Genomic DNA, 18,347 nt, shown 5'->3' with positions numbered 1-18,347 from the left:
TAGCAATGTTACCATATCCTAAAGAATTCAGGTTGTTCTGAAGGCAAGGTGGGGACCGACCCGGTACGAGATGGTGTACCTAATAAACTGTCCAATTAGTGTACATTTCCACACTATGAGGTTGGAATAAAACTGTGAAATTGTGAGAATGTTGATAATGCCCTTTTAGTGTAAGAGCTGTTTGAAAAGACCGCCTGAAATTACAGCCTATGGCAGTTTTTGCCAGCCTGGTGWMWTCACCAGGCGGTAAATTAGTTAATAGTCCAATAAGGAATTGTGTTTCTGACCAATTTAATTGAAAACAATGACAGTAATGTACTTAATTGGTACCCAGAAATGATTTGATATTGAGATAAAAATGGCTGCATTGGACCGTTAAACTCTGCATTGTTGTGGATACAGCAAATGTTTTTGAGTTGCTAATAGAATACACATTAGCAGCAACCAAGCATCCGGATTGTGTGGGTGTATGTCGATATAAGATCTGATCAGTGATAACATCTGGACAGAAGGGTTTGCCATGTACAGAGGTGACACCTGTCTTGGCAGGTGGCACCTCTGTACTGATTGGCTCTTATTTGGAAGCCCAACCAAATATAAGGCATGCACCCAGGAGCCCATCAAGCCAGTCATCCAGGTAAGATATTTCAGATTTTTTGTACGTTTGTAGAACAATAATTGTATTACTCATTTCCCTTGACAATACTATGTTTGGGGTGTTTCTGAAGTGTCTGAAGTTGTCTTGTACACTAGCCTACCATATGTAGAATCCACTTGGCATGTCCTTTAGATGTTTTACTGCTTATACATTCCTGTCCTTCTCACAGAAAGGTCGTTGTGTGGTGTCAAGGGATAACCATTTGTATTTTTCTTTGGGCCGTAAGGATGAAGGGGTCACTGCAATGCTTCGGGGTTCTGCTGCTTACTGGTAAGTAGTAGATAGTGAGCAAGCAATTTTTTTGCGGACATGACTGTAGAATACTGTATTATAAACTGGGTGGTTTGAGCCCTGAATGGTGATTGGCGGAAAGCCGTGGTATAGCAGACCGTATACATAAATAACAAAAAAATACTATTTACTGTTCTAATTACGTTGGCAACCAGTTTATAACAGCAATAAGCCGCCTTGGGGGTGTGTGGTATATGGCCAATATACCATGGCTAMTGACTTTATCCAGGCACTCCTTGTTGTGCTTAAGTACAGCCGTTAGCCTTGGTATATGAGGGGATAATCAACGAGGGGCTATGCATTTTATGGAAAATKATGAACGACGTGGAAGGTGTGTTACACGATGCGCTAGCAGAGTGAAACTGATCTTCCACGGAGTTGCATTATTTTCCAGATTATTTACCGTGCAAATATACAGTGCGTTATTGGAAATACTGAACACACTAGAAAGCCCTTCAAGTCAATCAGAAATAAGTATTCAACAATGCCATGGTATAATCTTTTTTTTATTTTTTTTTACTATCTGTGGTATAATGGCCATATACCACACCCCCTCAGGCCTTATCACTTAATTATACCATGAAATTGTGGCGTATTCCTTTCTGATTGGTTTGAAGGGCATTCTAGAGTGTGCATTATATAACGCACAGGATATTTTCATGAATTCAATGGCTATAGTAAATTTTTCCAAGTTTTGTTTGAGCTGCTTTTGAAAGTAAAAGTCAAATTGAAAACAGTATTGGTATTGCTGAATTATATTTTAATAATAGCAAGCTAGGACTGATGGCTTTGGTTAGCTAAACTGGGAAGTATGTTTGTTTGTTTGTTTTGGTTACCTCGGCAACTACTGTAGGTAGTAAACTTGCGAGCTACTTCAGTGGATGTTGAACACATTTCTACCGGCAAATGAACACATTTCTAGTGGCAAATATGTTAAATTATAGCTATGATATGAAATGGATAATCAACTCGGGCCTCAATGCGTTGTGCCCTGACCTCCGTGGAAGGTCAGGACACACCTTCCATGTCCTTCAYTATTTTCCATAGAATGCATAGCCCCTCGTTGATTAGCCTTACATATACTACAAAATCCTAAACTAAGCACTACATGATCAAGGGATACTACAATGTGAGTACAATATTCTATAGTAAGTACTACACATGATAAGAGAGAGAGAGAGGGAGAGAGGGAGAGAGAGAGAGGGAGAGATAGAGACAGAGAGAGAGAGAGAATCTCACCACCGCAGTTCAGGAACAAAACAGAGCAAGAGACAATGAAACTAATAGCCTTTATAACATGAGATGTTTGGATTCAAAATCGGAGTTGTTGACCAATAGTATTACTGTACCATTAACCTCCAATCAGATATCAGACCTACATGATGTAATCACAACAGAACCTCTGCTACCCAGAGGTGTGACAATGGGGGTTGGTGAGATCAACACAGAGAAGGCTGAATTCCTGAGAAGACAATAAAACCTTTTGCAAGGAGTTTTGATAAGAGTCACTTCGGGGGCTGCCCTACAGCACTAGATGATCGAGCGATACTACAGTGTGTAGTATAGTATACTACAAATTAGATAGTAAGGGACAGATTGCTATTTCCAAATCAAATCAAAGTTTATTTGTCACGTGCGCCGAAAACAACAGGTGTAGACCTTACAGTGAAATGCTTACTTACAGGCACTAACCAATAGTGCAAAAAAGGTATTAGGTGAACAATAGGTAAGTAAAGAAATAAAAAAAACAGTAAAAAGACAGGCTATGTACAGTAGCGAGCCTATAAAAGTAGCGAGACTACATACAGACACTGGTTAGTCAGGCTGATTGAGGTAGTATGTACATGAATGTATAGTTAAAGTGACTATGCATATATGATTAACAGAGAGTAGCAGCAGTGTAAAAAAGASGGGTTTGGGGGGGCACACAATGCAATAGTCCRGGTAGCCATTTGATTACCTGTTCAGGAKTCTTATGGCTTGGGGGTAAAAACTGTTGAGAAGCCTTTTTGTCCTAGACTTTGCACTCCGGTACCGCTTGCCATGCGGTAGTAGAGAGAACAGTCTATTACTGGGGTGGCTGGGGTCTTTGACAATTTTTAGGGCCTTCCTGTGACACCGCCTGGTGTAGAGGTCCTGAATGGCAGGCAGCATAGCCCCAGTGATGTACTGGGCAGTACGCACTACCCTCTGTAGTGCCTTGCGGTCAGAGGCCGAGCAATTACCGTACCAGGCAGTGATGCAACCAGTCAGGATGCTCTTGATGTTGCAGCTGTAGAACCTTTTGAGGATCTCAGGACCCATGCCAAATCTTTWTAGTTTCCTGAGGGGGAATAGACTTTGTCATGCCCTCTTCACGACTGTCTTGGTGTTTTTGGACCATTCTAGTTTGTTGTTGATGTAGACACCAAGGAACTTGAAGCTCTCAACATGCTCCACTACAGCCCCGTCGATGAGAATGGGGGCATGCTCAGTCCTCCTTTTCCTGTAGTCCACAATCATCTCCTTAGTCTTGGTTACGTTGAGGGATAGGTTGTTATTCTGGCACCACCCGGCCARATCTCTGACCTCCTCCCTATTGGCTGTCTCATCGTTGTCGGTGATCAGGCCTACCACTGTTGTGTCATCTACGAACTTAATGATGGTGTTGTTTACTGGGGAAGAGTTGCTCTGGTGAGGGTTGTGTTATTTTTTTTATTGGGTACAGGGGAGGGTAGCGTATTTCCCCCCCCCGGTTTACATTTGCTGTTAGCAGGTTTTACTTGCATGTGTCTCCCCTTTATCAAGGTGTTTAGGTACTTTCCTTACACACAACGCTTTTCCTTACGCACACCGCAGGTCACTATAGTCCACCTGTCTAATGGTCTATCCTGCACTCTATCCACCATTCATAGTGACAATCGTGGTAGGTGGATCGTTTGTCCAGATCTGCAATAGGCTAACTAGCAATCATACCACACATAAAAGCATTCAAAACTGCATCAATTGTGATATGAATCCACAAGAACCAATAGGAATAACGGATAGGCAGCGGAGAAGCCAGGTGCATCATTGTGCATGACAGAACAGTCAAGATGTGACACAGCTCAAATCTCCTCTATTGGGGTTGTTTATGGACAGTACAATGATCCTACCTAGACTAGCCTACAACACTAYAATGCAATGAATAATAGCGTTATTGTTTTCAAGCAACTACAACATTCTACTCTAGGCTGCAGTGAACATTCTATTTGAATARCTGCAACAAAAAAACGTATCTGAATGTTTAATTCATTTTAGATCAGTTGTGAGTAAACTCTCGACAGTCGATAAGGCACAGTAGCAGGCCAAGTCTGGCTGTATTTTTACTCCTGATACTGAACGCGCTGTCTGTTGCAGATCATCATTTTCCCATGTTGTCCTATAACAATGTGGCCACATATGCTCCCGGYACACCCAGTTATTCAGGAAAGCTTAACACATGCCCTGCCTCCTCTCCAATCTGAGCGACTATTCTTYGCGCAATATATCCTAAATATTTATAATTTCACTTATAAATTGTATTACCTTTTTGATATGTGGCATAACACAACCGGTCRCAATGTTTTAATATGATTAGGCTACTTCAAAAGTCTCTTGAAGGCCTGCGCACATTCATCCCAAATATAATTTCATCCTCATCAAAATGGCTTGATATTGATTAGGTTTCCATCCAAACYTTTTATGAGCGTAAAGTAGCCCACATGTCGGATAAAGAAAAATGTCACAACATCATGAGAAAGCATGCAGTTTATTAAGCTACAGATGAAATAAGTTATGATGAACTTCACAGGGTGGTGAAAGTGCACAGTGATGAGGTTGATGCTCCTTTCCAATAATTATCAAGGGTCTTATTATGGTGAATGATAATCAATGCTTGGCTGCCATTTGACAAATAAAAAAATCTTGCACTTTTGTCCATAATAATCTCATCATGTAGTGGGCTATACCTCCACTGTATCTGCGAACTKTTGGCTAGAGTGCACATACCAATACCAGAGTGGGCACATTCAGTATAGTCTACCTATAATCAACATTTTTTGTGACAAAACCATCAGTAGGCACAGAGGTGATAATGCGATGGAAACCCATTTAACTTGTATTTTCTATTCGGTATGTGGGAATTTAACCTCAAAATAAATGTTTATGCGGACTACATAGTCACCCACAGACTTTTATCTGCAACAAGTCAATTTGATGGAAACACAACTCTGAAAATGAGCCAGGGTTTCCCTTAGCCGATAGGCCTAACTGCAGGCTTTTTTCCTACCAAAAAATATGAAGCTGATAACAATATAATGCTTATCGTTATACAAAATATTCTGATAGAAAATTAATGAATTAGACTCCTTCTGAAGCCTACATCTATATCTGAATAGCAGACACAGTAGCCATCTAACATAAAGTAATGCAGGTCGGTGTTGTATGTAGCATGCCGCCAGCATATCTCTATCTCTCTCTTTGGCTAGGCCTAAGCTTCTCTTTTTTAGATGAGTATCATACAGTGGAAACCTACAGTGCTTTCAGAAAGTATTCAGACCCCTTGACTTTTTCCACATTTTGTTACGTTACAGCCGTATTCTAAAATGTATTAAATACATTTTTTCCCCCCTCATCAATCTACACACAATACCCTGTAATGTTTTTTAGACATTTTTGTAAATGTGATATTTCAGTTTTTCATGTTCTATACAAGTATTCAGACCCTTTACTCAGTACTTTGTTGAAGCACCTTTGGCAGCGATTACAGCCTTGAGACTTCTTGGGTATAACGCTACACGCGTGGTACACGTGTATTTGGGGAGTTTCTCCCATTCTTCTCTACAGATCCTCTCAAGCGCTGTCCGGTTGGACGGGGAGCGTCGCTGCACAGCTATTTTCAGGTCTCTCAAGAGATATTCATATTTCCCTCGATCCTGACTAGTCTCCCAGTCCATGCTGCTAAAAAACATCCCCACAGCATGATTCTGCCACCACCATGCTTCACCGTAGGGATGGTGCCAGGTTTCCTCCAGATGTGACGCTTGGCACTCAGGCCAAAGTGTTCAATCTTGGTTTCATCAAACCAGAGAATCTTGTTCTCATGGTCTGAGAGTCCTTTAGGGGCTTTTTGGAAAACTCCAAGCAGGCTGTCATGTGCCTTTTACTGCACTGTCAACTGTGGAACCTTATATAAACGTGTGTGCCTTTCCAAATCATGTCCAATCAATTGAATTTCCCACAGATGGACTCCAATCAAATTGTAGAAACATCTAAAGGATGATAAATGGAAACAGGATGCACCTGAGCTCAATTTCGAGTCTCATAGCAAAGGGTCTGGATACTTATGTAAATAAGGTAATTTGTTTTTTTATTTTTAATACATTTGCAAAAATTTCTAAAAACCTCTCTTCACTTTGTCGTTATTGGGTATTGAGGGTAAATTGTTGAGGATTTTTATTATTTAATCCATTTTAGAATAAAGCTGGAATGTAACAAAATGTGGAAAAATTGAAGGCGTCTGAATATTTTCAGAATCCACTGTAAGCCGATAGGCCTATGCATGCATAGGCTATARGGTTTTGCATATGCTACACATCAAAACCCAATGAATAGTGTTTTTGATGTTGTTACAGGCTGATTTTAATAATCGGAAGATAACTGCTCTATAAATATTATTTCGTGGTGCCCCGACTTTCTAGTTAATTACATTTACAGTACATGATTAGCTCAATCAGGTAATATTAATTTCAGAGAAAGGATTTTATAGAATAGCATGTCATATCACTTTATCCGGCATAGCCAAAGACACGACAATACTGTATATCTGATCAATTTGATGTTATTTTAGTGGACTTTTTTATTACTCTTCTTTCAAAAACAAGGACATTTCTAAGTGACCCAAAACTGTTGAACGGTAGTGTATACAACTAGGCTACGTAGCTACAGACACGTTACAGATATACAGACAAAAAATATGCTCAACCTCCAGATGAGAATGAGGGGGGAGTTTAAGTAAAATTCTTTCAAGCTTGTTTGTCTGGTCTGTAGCGATTGGCTATTCTTTAGATGCTTGGGGCTGCTGGTGAACCACGATGTGCAGGCATAATCAAATTGATACTGGACTAGCGCACTTACCATAGTCTTTAGGGTGTCTATAGCTAGGTTTCCATCATATTGGAGACACATYTTCATGTAAATATTCTAAAATCTGTATAAAAACAATATATGTATTYCAGAGTTTCTGCTGGACAATGTGACCGTGAAGATTTTAATTAGAGAAATTTATCAGACATCCATTTATCAGACATCCAGCTGAAAACTGTTGTGCTGATTTAAAGAAGCAGTAAAACTGGCCTTCTTTAGACTAGTTGAGTGTCTGGATCATCAGCATTTGTGGGTTCGATTACATGCTCAAAATAGCCAGAAACAACAGACTTTCTTCTGAAACAGTTTTCAGCTGTGCTAACATAATTGCAAAAGGGTTTTCTAATGATCAATTAGCATTTTAAAATGATAAACTTGGATTAGCTAACACAACGTGCCATTGGAACACAGGAGTGATGGTTGCTGATAACGGGCATTTCTAAGTGACCCCAAGCTTTTAAACGGTAGTGTATGTAAAAAATGTGACCCACAATGGTAATAAGTCCCTGACTTTTTTTGTGCAATCCCAGACACTTTTAAAAATCTTTGTCTATATATGTATTKTTTKGGATTGGTTTTATCAGTTAATCCAAACTGTGCAGCAGCAATTTGATGAATGGACAGAGACATCTGTTACAAAACACCAACAAGTTTAATGACATTGTGATATTGTCAAGCCTTAGATACTGGGTAATTTTACAAGGTAGGGAGTGAGGCTGTCCATGAAAAAAAAATATATTTCTTATAGCATAGCAAAGATTCACAACAGCCGAAATTGTAAAATTGCGTGAGGCTAAGAACTCACTACTCAAAAGGCAACAGAAGTCGGATCTGTCTTATTTCTGTAGATATATATGGATTGTTCATAAAGCCAGGCACATTTAACTGTTAGGCTATTGATTACAGACCTAATTAAGATGGGGTTTCTCTCTCCTCACTTTTCTTAGACAAGGCAAGGGCTGTTTTCTCTTCTCACTCCGCTGCTGCCTCCGTCGCATTGTTCTCAACACCAATATACTGGTTAACTTTTCCATTATGCACATAGCAACATGGTCTAGGAAAAGGCGCTAATTCAACTGCGCATAGAAGATKAAGCTATGTTTCAGAACTGCAGACCGCAACCGCTATCCAATGCAGGTGAAAGCACATTGGTCATAAAATAATGTTTTTTTATTAGTGTTGCACCTAGGGGTTGCAAAATTCCAGTAATGTTCTATAAATTCACTGGTTTTCCAAAAATCCTGGTTGGAGGATTTCGGATTTCCTGTTTATTCCATCCCGATTCCGGTACACCTCTGTCCTGTATTTTGGGAAAACCAGGGAATTTATTGAAAGTTCCAGTAATTTTGCAACCCTAGTTGCACCATTGTTCTTACAWAATATAACCATATACAATTTCAGGTAGCACATGTCTTAGAGTGATGGACTGTGCCATCCCCACATCCTCCACAATGGATTAGTCCACTGAGACAGGCGCAACTCAGATTGGTGTCTTGTGCGCTATGAAAAAAACATATTTGAGAKTGCTTTAATTAAGAAATCTCAGTCGACCAAAATGGGGCCAGCTCTAGTAGGGAGGGATGTATTTTCTGTTTATCCAGATTGACAGTCTACTATTTTGGTGTTGAACAAGCAAACAATGATATTGAAATGCCCAAAGTCGGTTTGCTTTGTTAATTGGTTGTGTGGTGCATTGGCACAGAAACCTGTTGGGGGAAAATTCGTTGTATAATTATAAATATGGCATCAAAATGTAGAAAATCTGATTTCTCCATAGCTGATCATAGTGTAATGAAACTGTCATGTCTGCCCCCTCTACCGCTCCCTGGTGCTCGAGGCCGCCAGGCTGCTCATCATTACGCACACCTGTCATCATCGTTACGCGAATCAGCGCTTCATTGGACTCACCTGTACTCCGTCACGTTATTAATTACCTCCCCTATATCTGTCACTTACTCAGTTTCTTTCCAGCATTAATGTCGTTATGTGTCCTTTGTCCAGACACTGGTTGTGTTTTGTTTCCTGTCTGTTTATTCATTAAATATTCACTCCCTGTACTTTCTTTTCATCTGAGCTCGTCTGTGGTGGTTGGCGAACATTCATAAACACAGGATCACTACAGTTATTGTTATTTGTTCTTGTCAACATTATTTTGAGTTAGTTATATGTGGAGGGAGCGTGTTCATTTTATTTTACAGTACAAGGGGAGGGTCATGTGGCAAATGTTTTTTATGTTTGGGAGGGGGTGCATTTTTGGGGGGATGACACCTTGAGTTGGACCTGCCTCTCCCCCCAGTAAATTTAGATCTGTCCCTAAGTTCTACACATGATCTAGGAATACTACAGTGTGGAGCATAGTATTTTACAGTATACTGTACTACACTTTTCTACGGAATTTGATAGTTAACTGTAGTAATTTTTCATGTGGGGTGTTGTTTTTCTCCTGAAAATTACCACGGTTGTCTTTGACTTCAAGCTAAACTGAGTCAGTTAACAAAGGTTTTTTCCCTTACTAAATCATAATATTATCATTATCTCACACTATTCTAACTGCACTATTAACTTTACCTTCAGAATTTATGTTTCCTCAAAAATAGATAGTGTGATGTTGGTGGCTTGCATAATTATTAGTTCGTTTTTTCCATAGATTTTATGAACATTTTTGAAACATTGTTTTCTAGGACTTTGCTCTGCTGGGCCGGCAGGGAAAGAGTTTGCCACAGCCTTCATGCAAAATTATATTGAAGACTATAAAGGCTCAAGCTTTAAGATTGAAGTGGCATCTCCCCCCCTCTCCCTCCAACCCACTAAGGTCAAGGTAACTGCCCTTGGGAAGGACTATGAGAAGACAGTTGACCCTGGTAAAAGCGTGACCTTTGACCTACCCAAAGGAGTAGAGATGATTGGCAGCAAAAAGAACCTCCCCACTGTCCTGATTGAAGCTTCCCAGGAGGTCACAGTGTTGTCATTCAACTACAAAAAGGAAACAGCTGACACCTCTGTCGTYTACCCCGTGAAGGACTGGGGAACAGAGTACTTCATCTTCACCCCCATGTCGACCGCTGGTGATAGGTTCTCCAAAGAGTTTTCCATCATCAACTACAAAGAGAAGAACTTTGGGGTTGAGGTCTATCTGACTGGCCCGGTGACATTCCAAAGGCAAAAGTATTTTGCAGGCAGCAAGCTGACAATCGATCTTATGCCCTTTGAGAGTGTACAGATTCAGAGCCAGTTTGATCTGAGCGGCACCAACGTGATCTCTAAGTTTCCAGTCGGAGTTCTCTCAGGACACAGCTGTACTAAGAAATATACTGGCTGCAACCACGTCTATGAGCAGCTCCAGCCCGTTAAGAGTTGGGGGAAGGAATTCATTGTTGCACCACTACCTTTCCATAAAAACATCAACAGATATGATAGTCTTTACATCCAAACATCTCAGTTCACTCAAGTCAAAGTGATGCAATCTGGTATCGATTTCCTTACACTACCAATGTTCCCAGGACAATCGTTGGAGCTCATTGTCACCTGGCCAAATTCCTATTACTTGAGTGCTGACAAAGGCATTCAGGTCCTGTATGAGTTCAACGGAGGTGATGTGGGAAAGAAGCAATACTACGACCCTTTTCTGTTCACCATTCTACCAAACGACCAATTCAGCACTTCATACGCTCTAGAAGGGCAAGCTGGCTTCCACAACATGTTCGTAATGGTGGCTCTTACCRAGGACCTGGGTGGGTTCAYGGTAGACACGCTTCCAATGCCCTTAAACATCGAGTGGCACAAAGTGGWCGGAACCGAGTACTCATGGGCTGAGGTCTTGTATGGTACTGGAGCTAGCTTCCAACAGATATCCCACGCTAACTCCCCATTCGCTATCTACAGCATTGGTGGGGCTTATGCCAATGGCTATGGATCCCCTGCCTCTGGTAACCCAGGTATGTCAATCAAACGTGTCATATTGTGTATCAAGTAACAGGGATTCTCCCAAGGGTGACTGGTGAACCCTTGCTGTGTGACAGTGTAACCATACTTTTCTTATCATTTCTGCCCTTAATCCCCCCCAAAAGATGCCCCTGAATGCCCAGAGAACAGCCACTATGAGGTGTGTGGAAGGGGCTGCCCTGCCACCTGTGAAGACCCAGAAGGTCCCTCCATGTGCAAAACCAGTTGTGTGAAGAGCTGTATGTGTGACAAGGGCTATGTGCTTAATGGAAAAAAGTGTGTGCCCCTGTCGCAATGTGGTTGTCTTTACAATGATACATTCTACAAAAATGGCCAAGTCTTCCATCCCAATGGGCTCTGTCAGGAGGAGTGCACATGCAATGGCAAGGTATGTTTACATTGGTCTTAGTAAGAAGTGCTAGTCATATATTTGCCTCTTGGTCCATTTTCTGTATTTTGTTTAAATTCTGTAAATACTTAAAATGTAGCTGTATGAGTATTAACATTTTGGAACGATGCATGGTTTAATTGAACATTTAAATATTTGAGCAAAGAAACATGTTTGACCTTGATCAAAACAAGTGTTAAGCTATACATCCAAACAATAAAAGTTTTCATGTGAAGGATATTTTCATGGCTTAATAAAGTATGTGTTGTGTTATTTATCAGGTGAATTGTGTGAAGTTCAGCTGTGGCCCCCATGAGACGTGTGAGGTGAAAAATGGTGTCAGGCATTGCCAGGCTGTTGGAAAGGGAGTCTGCACCATCTCAGGTGACCCACATTACAAGACCTTTGACAACAGCTTATATGACTTCCAAGGCACCTGCACCTACACTGYAGCTCAAGGCTGCCATCTAGAGGGGACACGCCTCAACCCCTTCTCTGTTGTGGTGGAGAATGAGAAGTGGTACGCCATGTCAAATAATCCAAAGGTATCTGTTGCCAAGCTTGTGGCTGTAGAAGTCTATGGTAATACCCTGGTTCTAAGGAGGAATCAAGCAGGAATGATAATGGTTAGTATTTCATTTGACTGGTATGACAAATGCACACATTCTTTTTGTGTTTGATTAATTAACATGAGACAATTCCATAATCACTTTCAGAAAATAAGAGGTCATAAGGTATATGACTAACCCAGTGCATATAATTAGAATAGGCTTGATACTAGCCATTTGTTATTGTCATATTTGATATGCCATTCATCCAGGTAAATGGAATTATGATGAGTCTCCCTGTGAATCTTAACAAYGGAGCAGTGCAGGCCTACCAAGAGGGCACCTATGATGTCATCACAACAGACTTCGGCCTGAGAGTCACCTATGACCTTGTGTACCACGTCATTGTCACCGTCCCTGGCCACTACCGTGGCAAGACCTGTGGTCTGTGTGGCAATTTCAACGACAACAAGAATGATGAGTTTCAACTGCCTGATGGGAAAATAACCAAGGACCTCCTGACCTTTGGCGCAGCCTGGAAGATCAGTGTGCCACATGTGGTTTGTGAGGATGGCTGCAGCGGAGAATTCTGCCCCAAGTGTGACGCTAAGAAGAAACTCATATTTGAGGCCGACTGTAGTATCATCACAAACCCTCATGGTCCCTTCGCCACCTGCCACAATGTGATAGACCCCACCTCTTACTTCAGAAATTGTGTCTATGATGTCTGCTTGTCTGAGGGAGACCGTAAGGTTCTCTGTCAAAGCATATCAGCGTACATGATTGACTGCCAGGACTTTGGGGTGAACATTAGTAACTGGAGAACAGCAACCTTCTGTCGTAAGTATTTAGTAGTCTGTGGATTGGGACACATTTGGCTTTGGCTTTCTTTTGTATAGATATTTGGTCTGTATATTCTGATTATTGTTTTCAGCACCATTTCATCAGGTCAAATTCCTSGTACATGTAAATGTATTTGGCGAATAAAGGTGATTTYGATTCCTGAAGTCTGAACTATTGAGTGTTGTGATTGGACACAATATTGCATGTCTAATCACTTAATTGATTCCCGTGTAGCCCTGGACTGTCCTGCCAACAGCCACTACCAGAGCTGCTCTGAGATCTGTGCCAACCCATGTCCCGGCCTCTCTGACATTATCACCTGCCCCACCACCTGTGCCGAGGGCTGTGCCTGCAATGCAGACTACTACTTCAATGGGACAGGCTGTGTTAAGTGGGACCTGTGCAGCTGTTACCACAAAGGACGCACATACAAGGTGGGGWTTACCTAGAACATACACCAACAATGTGTAGTGTTTACTTTACAATAGAAGAATATGTACCACAAATCCACATTATTGTTAGATATACACTACTGTTCAAAAGTTTGGGGTCACTTAGACATTTCCTTGTTTTTGAAAGAAAATAMATGTTTTGTYCATTTAAAATAACATCAAATTTCTCATAAATACAGTGTAGACATTGATAATGTTGTAAATGACTATTGTAGCTGGAAACATCAGATTTTTWATGGAATATCTACATAGGTGTACAGAGGCTCATTTATCAGAAACCATCCCTCCTCTGTTCCAATGGCACATTGTGTTAGCTAATCCAAGTTTATCATTTTAAAAGTCTAATTGATCATTAGAAAACACTTTTGCAATTATGTTAGCACAGCTGAACTGTTGTTCTGATTAAAGAAGCAATAAAACTGGCCTTCTTTAGACTAGTTGAGTATCTGGAGCATCAGCATTTGTGGGTTCGATTGCAGGCTCAAAATGGCCAGAAACAAAGCACTTTCTTCTGAAACTCATCAGTCTATTCTTCTTCTGAGAAATTAAGGCTATTCCATGCAAGCAATTGCTAACAAATTTAAGATCTCATACAATGCTGTGTTCTACTCTATTCACAGAACAGTGCAAACTGGCTCTAACTAGAATAGAAAGAGGAGTGGAAGGCCCCGGGGCACAACTGAGCAGGAAGACAAATACATTAGAGAATCTAGTTTGAGAAACAGACACCTCACAAGTCCTCAACTGGCAGCATCATTAAATAGTACCCGCAAACACCAGTCTCAACGTCAATAGTGAAGAGGCGACTCCATGATGCTATCCTTCTAGGCAGAGTTGCAAAGAAAAAGCCATATCTCAGACTGGCCAATAAAAAGAAAAGATTAAGATGTGCAAAAGAACACAGACACTGGACAGAGGAACTCTGCCTAGAAGGCCAGCATCCCGGAGTCGCCTCCTCACTGTTGACGTTGAGACTGGTGTTTTGCGGGTACAATTTAATGAAGCTGCCAGTTGAGGACTTGTGAGGCATCTGATTAGATTCTCTAATCTATTTATCCAGGACATTACCACAAAAACAATGTACTATACCTATTTTTCTCCCTCAGATTGGTGAGTCTGTGTTGTCAGAGGATTGCCAGGAGCTCTGCACCTGCACTGCCTCTGGTGATGTGAAGTGTGAGGCCACCAAGTGCAAGGCTGATGAGAGCTGCCAGGTCAAGAATGGTCACCGGGGCTGCTATCTCAAAAAGTGTTTGTTGGAGACTAATGGTGCCTTCACCCTTTTCAATGGAAGAAGTGGTGCAATCACAGCCATGGGGAACTATGAGATCATCAACGTTTGTGACAATGCTCTTGTGGAAGAGTGGTTCAGAGTGGTGGTGACCTTGCAGGCCTGTGGGAAGACTGGCCTCAAGAGCGTTGTTGCAGTGTACGTCTATTTTAATGACCTGATCGTCACTGTCAATAGCAAGCATGAAACTTGGGTGAGTCACCTCGTATATTTACTATTAAATATTGTTTATGGATGACACCAATTCCCTTCAGTATCTAGGATTGTCAGATGGTCTACTATTCCATCAGTGTTACTTTCTCTTTCAATGTTGTTCACAGATAAACGGTAAGAAGGTGACTCTACCACGCCTGATGAGTAATGAGGTCTCAGTGAAGGTCTCTGACAAGACAGTGATGATTGAGAGGATGTCAGGCCTTCGGGTGTCATACAGCCTCTCTCAGGAGATCATAGTGACAGTCAGTGCCCACATGGCTGACAAGGTGTGTGGAGCTTGTGGAAGACTGAATCCTTCAGGAGACATCCCGGGCCCTAGTTTCAACCGGACTATGCAGGAATACATGGAYGGCTGGAATGCACCGGACTTCCCAACCTGCAGGTGAGTAACTGTATAAATCTGAAACTGATTCAAATCTGAAAAGCAATCAATAACATTCAAGTTGTGAAAATGTATACTTAATTAGGGTGAAAGCTACCTCAGTTGTATGCTCTTTGACCCCTTACAGTGGCGGCCTTTGAASACCTTGGAACATTCTTTCATCCACAAGACATTTTAACTACCCAGATGAATCACCTCTGATAGAGAATCAGTCTTCAATAAATGTTTGTGATAACTTTAATTCTATTCTTACCGAACAATTACATTTTGTGAAATGATTCTGTAAAAACCAAACAATAAAATGTCGACGAGAAAAGCATCAAGAACTGATGTATTGTCTCTATTGTACTTCTCCAGATGATAATTCATTCCATGGTCTTTTACTATGTTCTGCATAGGGGATTACATTAGGGACAGGTTATAAAATAGTTGATTATGTAAAGTATATGGCCTCCTTGTGATGTCATGGCAGGACATACTACAGTGCATAGTGGAAGTCTATACACCCCTTGCACAATCTTCACATTTTGCTGTTTTAAAATTACATTTTAAAAGGGATTCAATTAGAGTTTTTTTCCGCCTACAGCTCTGCACAATCTACTCCACATTTTCAAAGTGAAAGAAAATTATAGAACATTTTCCTAATGAACAAAGATGTTTTGATCGTGTACACTCTAACAAGCTAACCACACCGCTCGCGTGCGCTCGCGTTGCAAAATAAATGTAGAAATCTATGTTATTCAATTATTGCACCCACACTGCTCGCACGTGCCAACGAGCGTCTGCGTTGCCAAGGGCTAAAATAGAAATCAGTTCTATTTCTGACCAGATCGCGCTGCAAGTCCTGCCTCTTCCATCTCCTCATTGGTTTATAGAAGCAGGTACCCACGTACCATCTCCTCATTGGTTATACCCATGTGGGTGACTGAAAGACAAACGAGGTCAGTGGCGGTAATGCACCTAATTTATGAAAGTTGCCAATCGCAGAGAAGAAAGAGAAGAAAAAGCCTGGAAGGAAGAGAGATGACTAGAAACAATTCGGTTGACTGTTTTATGTGTGGATTAATTGGCTGAGTAGAGGACCTTGTGCATTTCAGGTAAAATAACGACTMAATGTTTATATCCCAGGACAAATTAGCTAGCAACAGCAAGCTAGCTAAATAGGACAAATTAGCTAGCAAGTGCAAGCTAACTAGCTAAATTGCCTCAAATGTTTAACGCTTTTCGACCTGTCCCCAAATTAATATAATTGGTTCAGAGTATGTTTTGATATTTTAACCTGCGTGTCATGATCGCGTTTGGTGTGGGGACAAAATAAATGTATGCACCATGGCGCACGATTGCGCACACTCACAGCCGGTTTGGGTTCCGTGTTAGAATAAAGGCTCCAATAGGGTTATTCGGCTGTCCCCATTGGAAAACCCCTTGTGTTCCCGAAAAGGTTCTACCTAGAAACAGGTAGATAGTTWATTTTTTTCTAAGAGTATGTCTTCACACACCAGAGTTAATACTTGATGGAAGCACCTTTGGCAGCCATTACAGCTGTAAATYATTTTGAATAATATTCCACCAGCCTTACAAACTCTTATTGCCACATTTATCCATTGTTTTTGTCAAAATTGCTCAAGCTCATTACATTTTGTTGGGAATCATTGATGGACAGCAATATTCAAACTGTCTCTSATTTTCAAGCAAATTTAAAATCAGGACTGAGACTGGACTACTCAGGAACACTCAACACCTTTTGGAAAGYCGTTCTCGTGTGTCGTTGGCMTTAAACCTTGTGAAATTGTGCCGCTGAAAACTGTTAGGTTTTCAGAAGACTGAACCAGGTTTTCCTCWAACTTTTTACCTGGGCTTTGCTCCTTTCATGTCTTTTGATCCTGAAAAACATTTTAGATTTCAWTTTAAGGCAGCAAAACGTGAAGTCTGTGCAAGGGGTGTGTAGACTTTCACTGGTGAATGTAGTGTTTTCTGGGCATGGGGAATGTTTTACATGAACAAGGAACAAGCTTGTATTTGACTGGTCACCACAGCAGTATTTCCTTGATGTAATATACAAGTTTATGAACCAAGATTTAATTGAATTTTTTATTACAAGAATGTGTATTCGGAAGGATACTTCTGTCAGAACACTAATTTATAATTCAGTATAATTTAGATATCAAATTACATGTAGAGATAATGAATCCAGCAGATCCAGCTTAGTACTTTCTATTATATAGTAAATATTTTAAATCGACTTGATTACCATTGTAATGATTTGACCATTCCAAATCACTTTCTGGAATTGTTTAGAAAATTTGAGGCGAGATTTTGGCAGAAAATGTAATTCCTTCTACACATATTTGAATTACTGTTTGTACAAATCATTGACAAATGGTCACATTGATTTAGGCAATATGTATTCTTGGTGGGATTCTCCAATAGCAGATTGTTCTTCAGTTATAGCATAGTCAGTTCTCTCATATCACTGTAAAAGAGAAGGGGAGAGTTGTTGTGAGTGCATATCATTTCCTACTAGAAGCTGTTATGTAAGCATGAATGCTAACACCTGTTTTCAAAAGACAGTGTGTACTAACTCTCAAACCTTCATTATGGAAGTTAAAATCACAAGTTTCAAGTCCATAATCCTACAAACACCATTGTTTGACACCGTGATGGTAAACTAAGGCTCTATATTTTGATTCCTTAGACTGAATAACAGTCCTTCACAGTCTCGTATATTGAAGGTTAGTTTCATAATCATATAACATTACAGTGAAGTGGCTCACCATTGGGGGAAGTCAGAGGCTACTTACTTAACCATGTATCCCTGCATTAAAGAAATGGGTGGGGCTGGCTTAAGAGGTTATGAACAATGCTGAATTGGTGTAGACAAAGGAGAGCTCTCCAGCAGTAGTACCAAAACATTCAAAGGCCATTTTCTCAAAACTGAGGTTACAAGTTGATCAACTTTCAAAGCAGAATTACTTTCCCATTGTTCCTCAAAAATGCAGTGTATGATATACCATTTTGTAGCTCTGTTTCTCTGCTTTCATTCAATGTAAAAAACACAATTTAAAATGTTGCTACATAAGACCGAATCAAGGTGGTCGGTCACATATGGACTTGATATTTTACCAAATAGGGCTRTCTTCTGTATACCACACTAATCTTGTCACAACACAACTGATTGGCTCAAACATATTA

General features: G+C 40.6%; 1 protein-coding gene across 1 annotated transcript; it reads left to right on the top strand.

The window, feature by feature from the left end:
• Nucleotides 1-824: 824 nt before the first annotated feature.
• On the top strand, nucleotides 825-15,481 carry LOC111955557 (IgGFc-binding protein). Its single transcript, XM_023975763.2, has 9 exons — nucleotides 825-928; nucleotides 9,775-11,028; nucleotides 11,161-11,423; nucleotides 11,705-12,049; nucleotides 12,244-12,811; nucleotides 13,049-13,248; nucleotides 14,373-14,750; nucleotides 14,878-15,155; nucleotides 15,283-15,481. The coding sequence occupies exons 1-9, from the start codon at nucleotides 886-888 to the stop codon at nucleotides 15,293-15,295; spliced, it is 3,342 nt and encodes a 1,113-aa protein (XP_023831531.1). The 5' UTR covers nucleotides 825-885; the 3' UTR covers nucleotides 15,296-15,481.
• The last annotated feature ends 2,866 nt before the right edge of the window (nucleotides 15,482-18,347 follow it).

Source organism: Salvelinus sp. IW2-2015, linkage group LG31 (assembly GCF_002910315.2).
Source record: "Salvelinus sp. IW2-2015 linkage group LG31, ASM291031v2, whole genome shotgun sequence".
Taxonomy (NCBI): Eukaryota; Metazoa; Chordata; class Actinopteri; order Salmoniformes; family Salmonidae; genus Salvelinus; species Salvelinus sp. IW2-2015.
The sequence above is the reverse complement of the archived record's forward strand: the minus strand, read 5'-3'. Positions and strand labels throughout refer to the sequence as shown.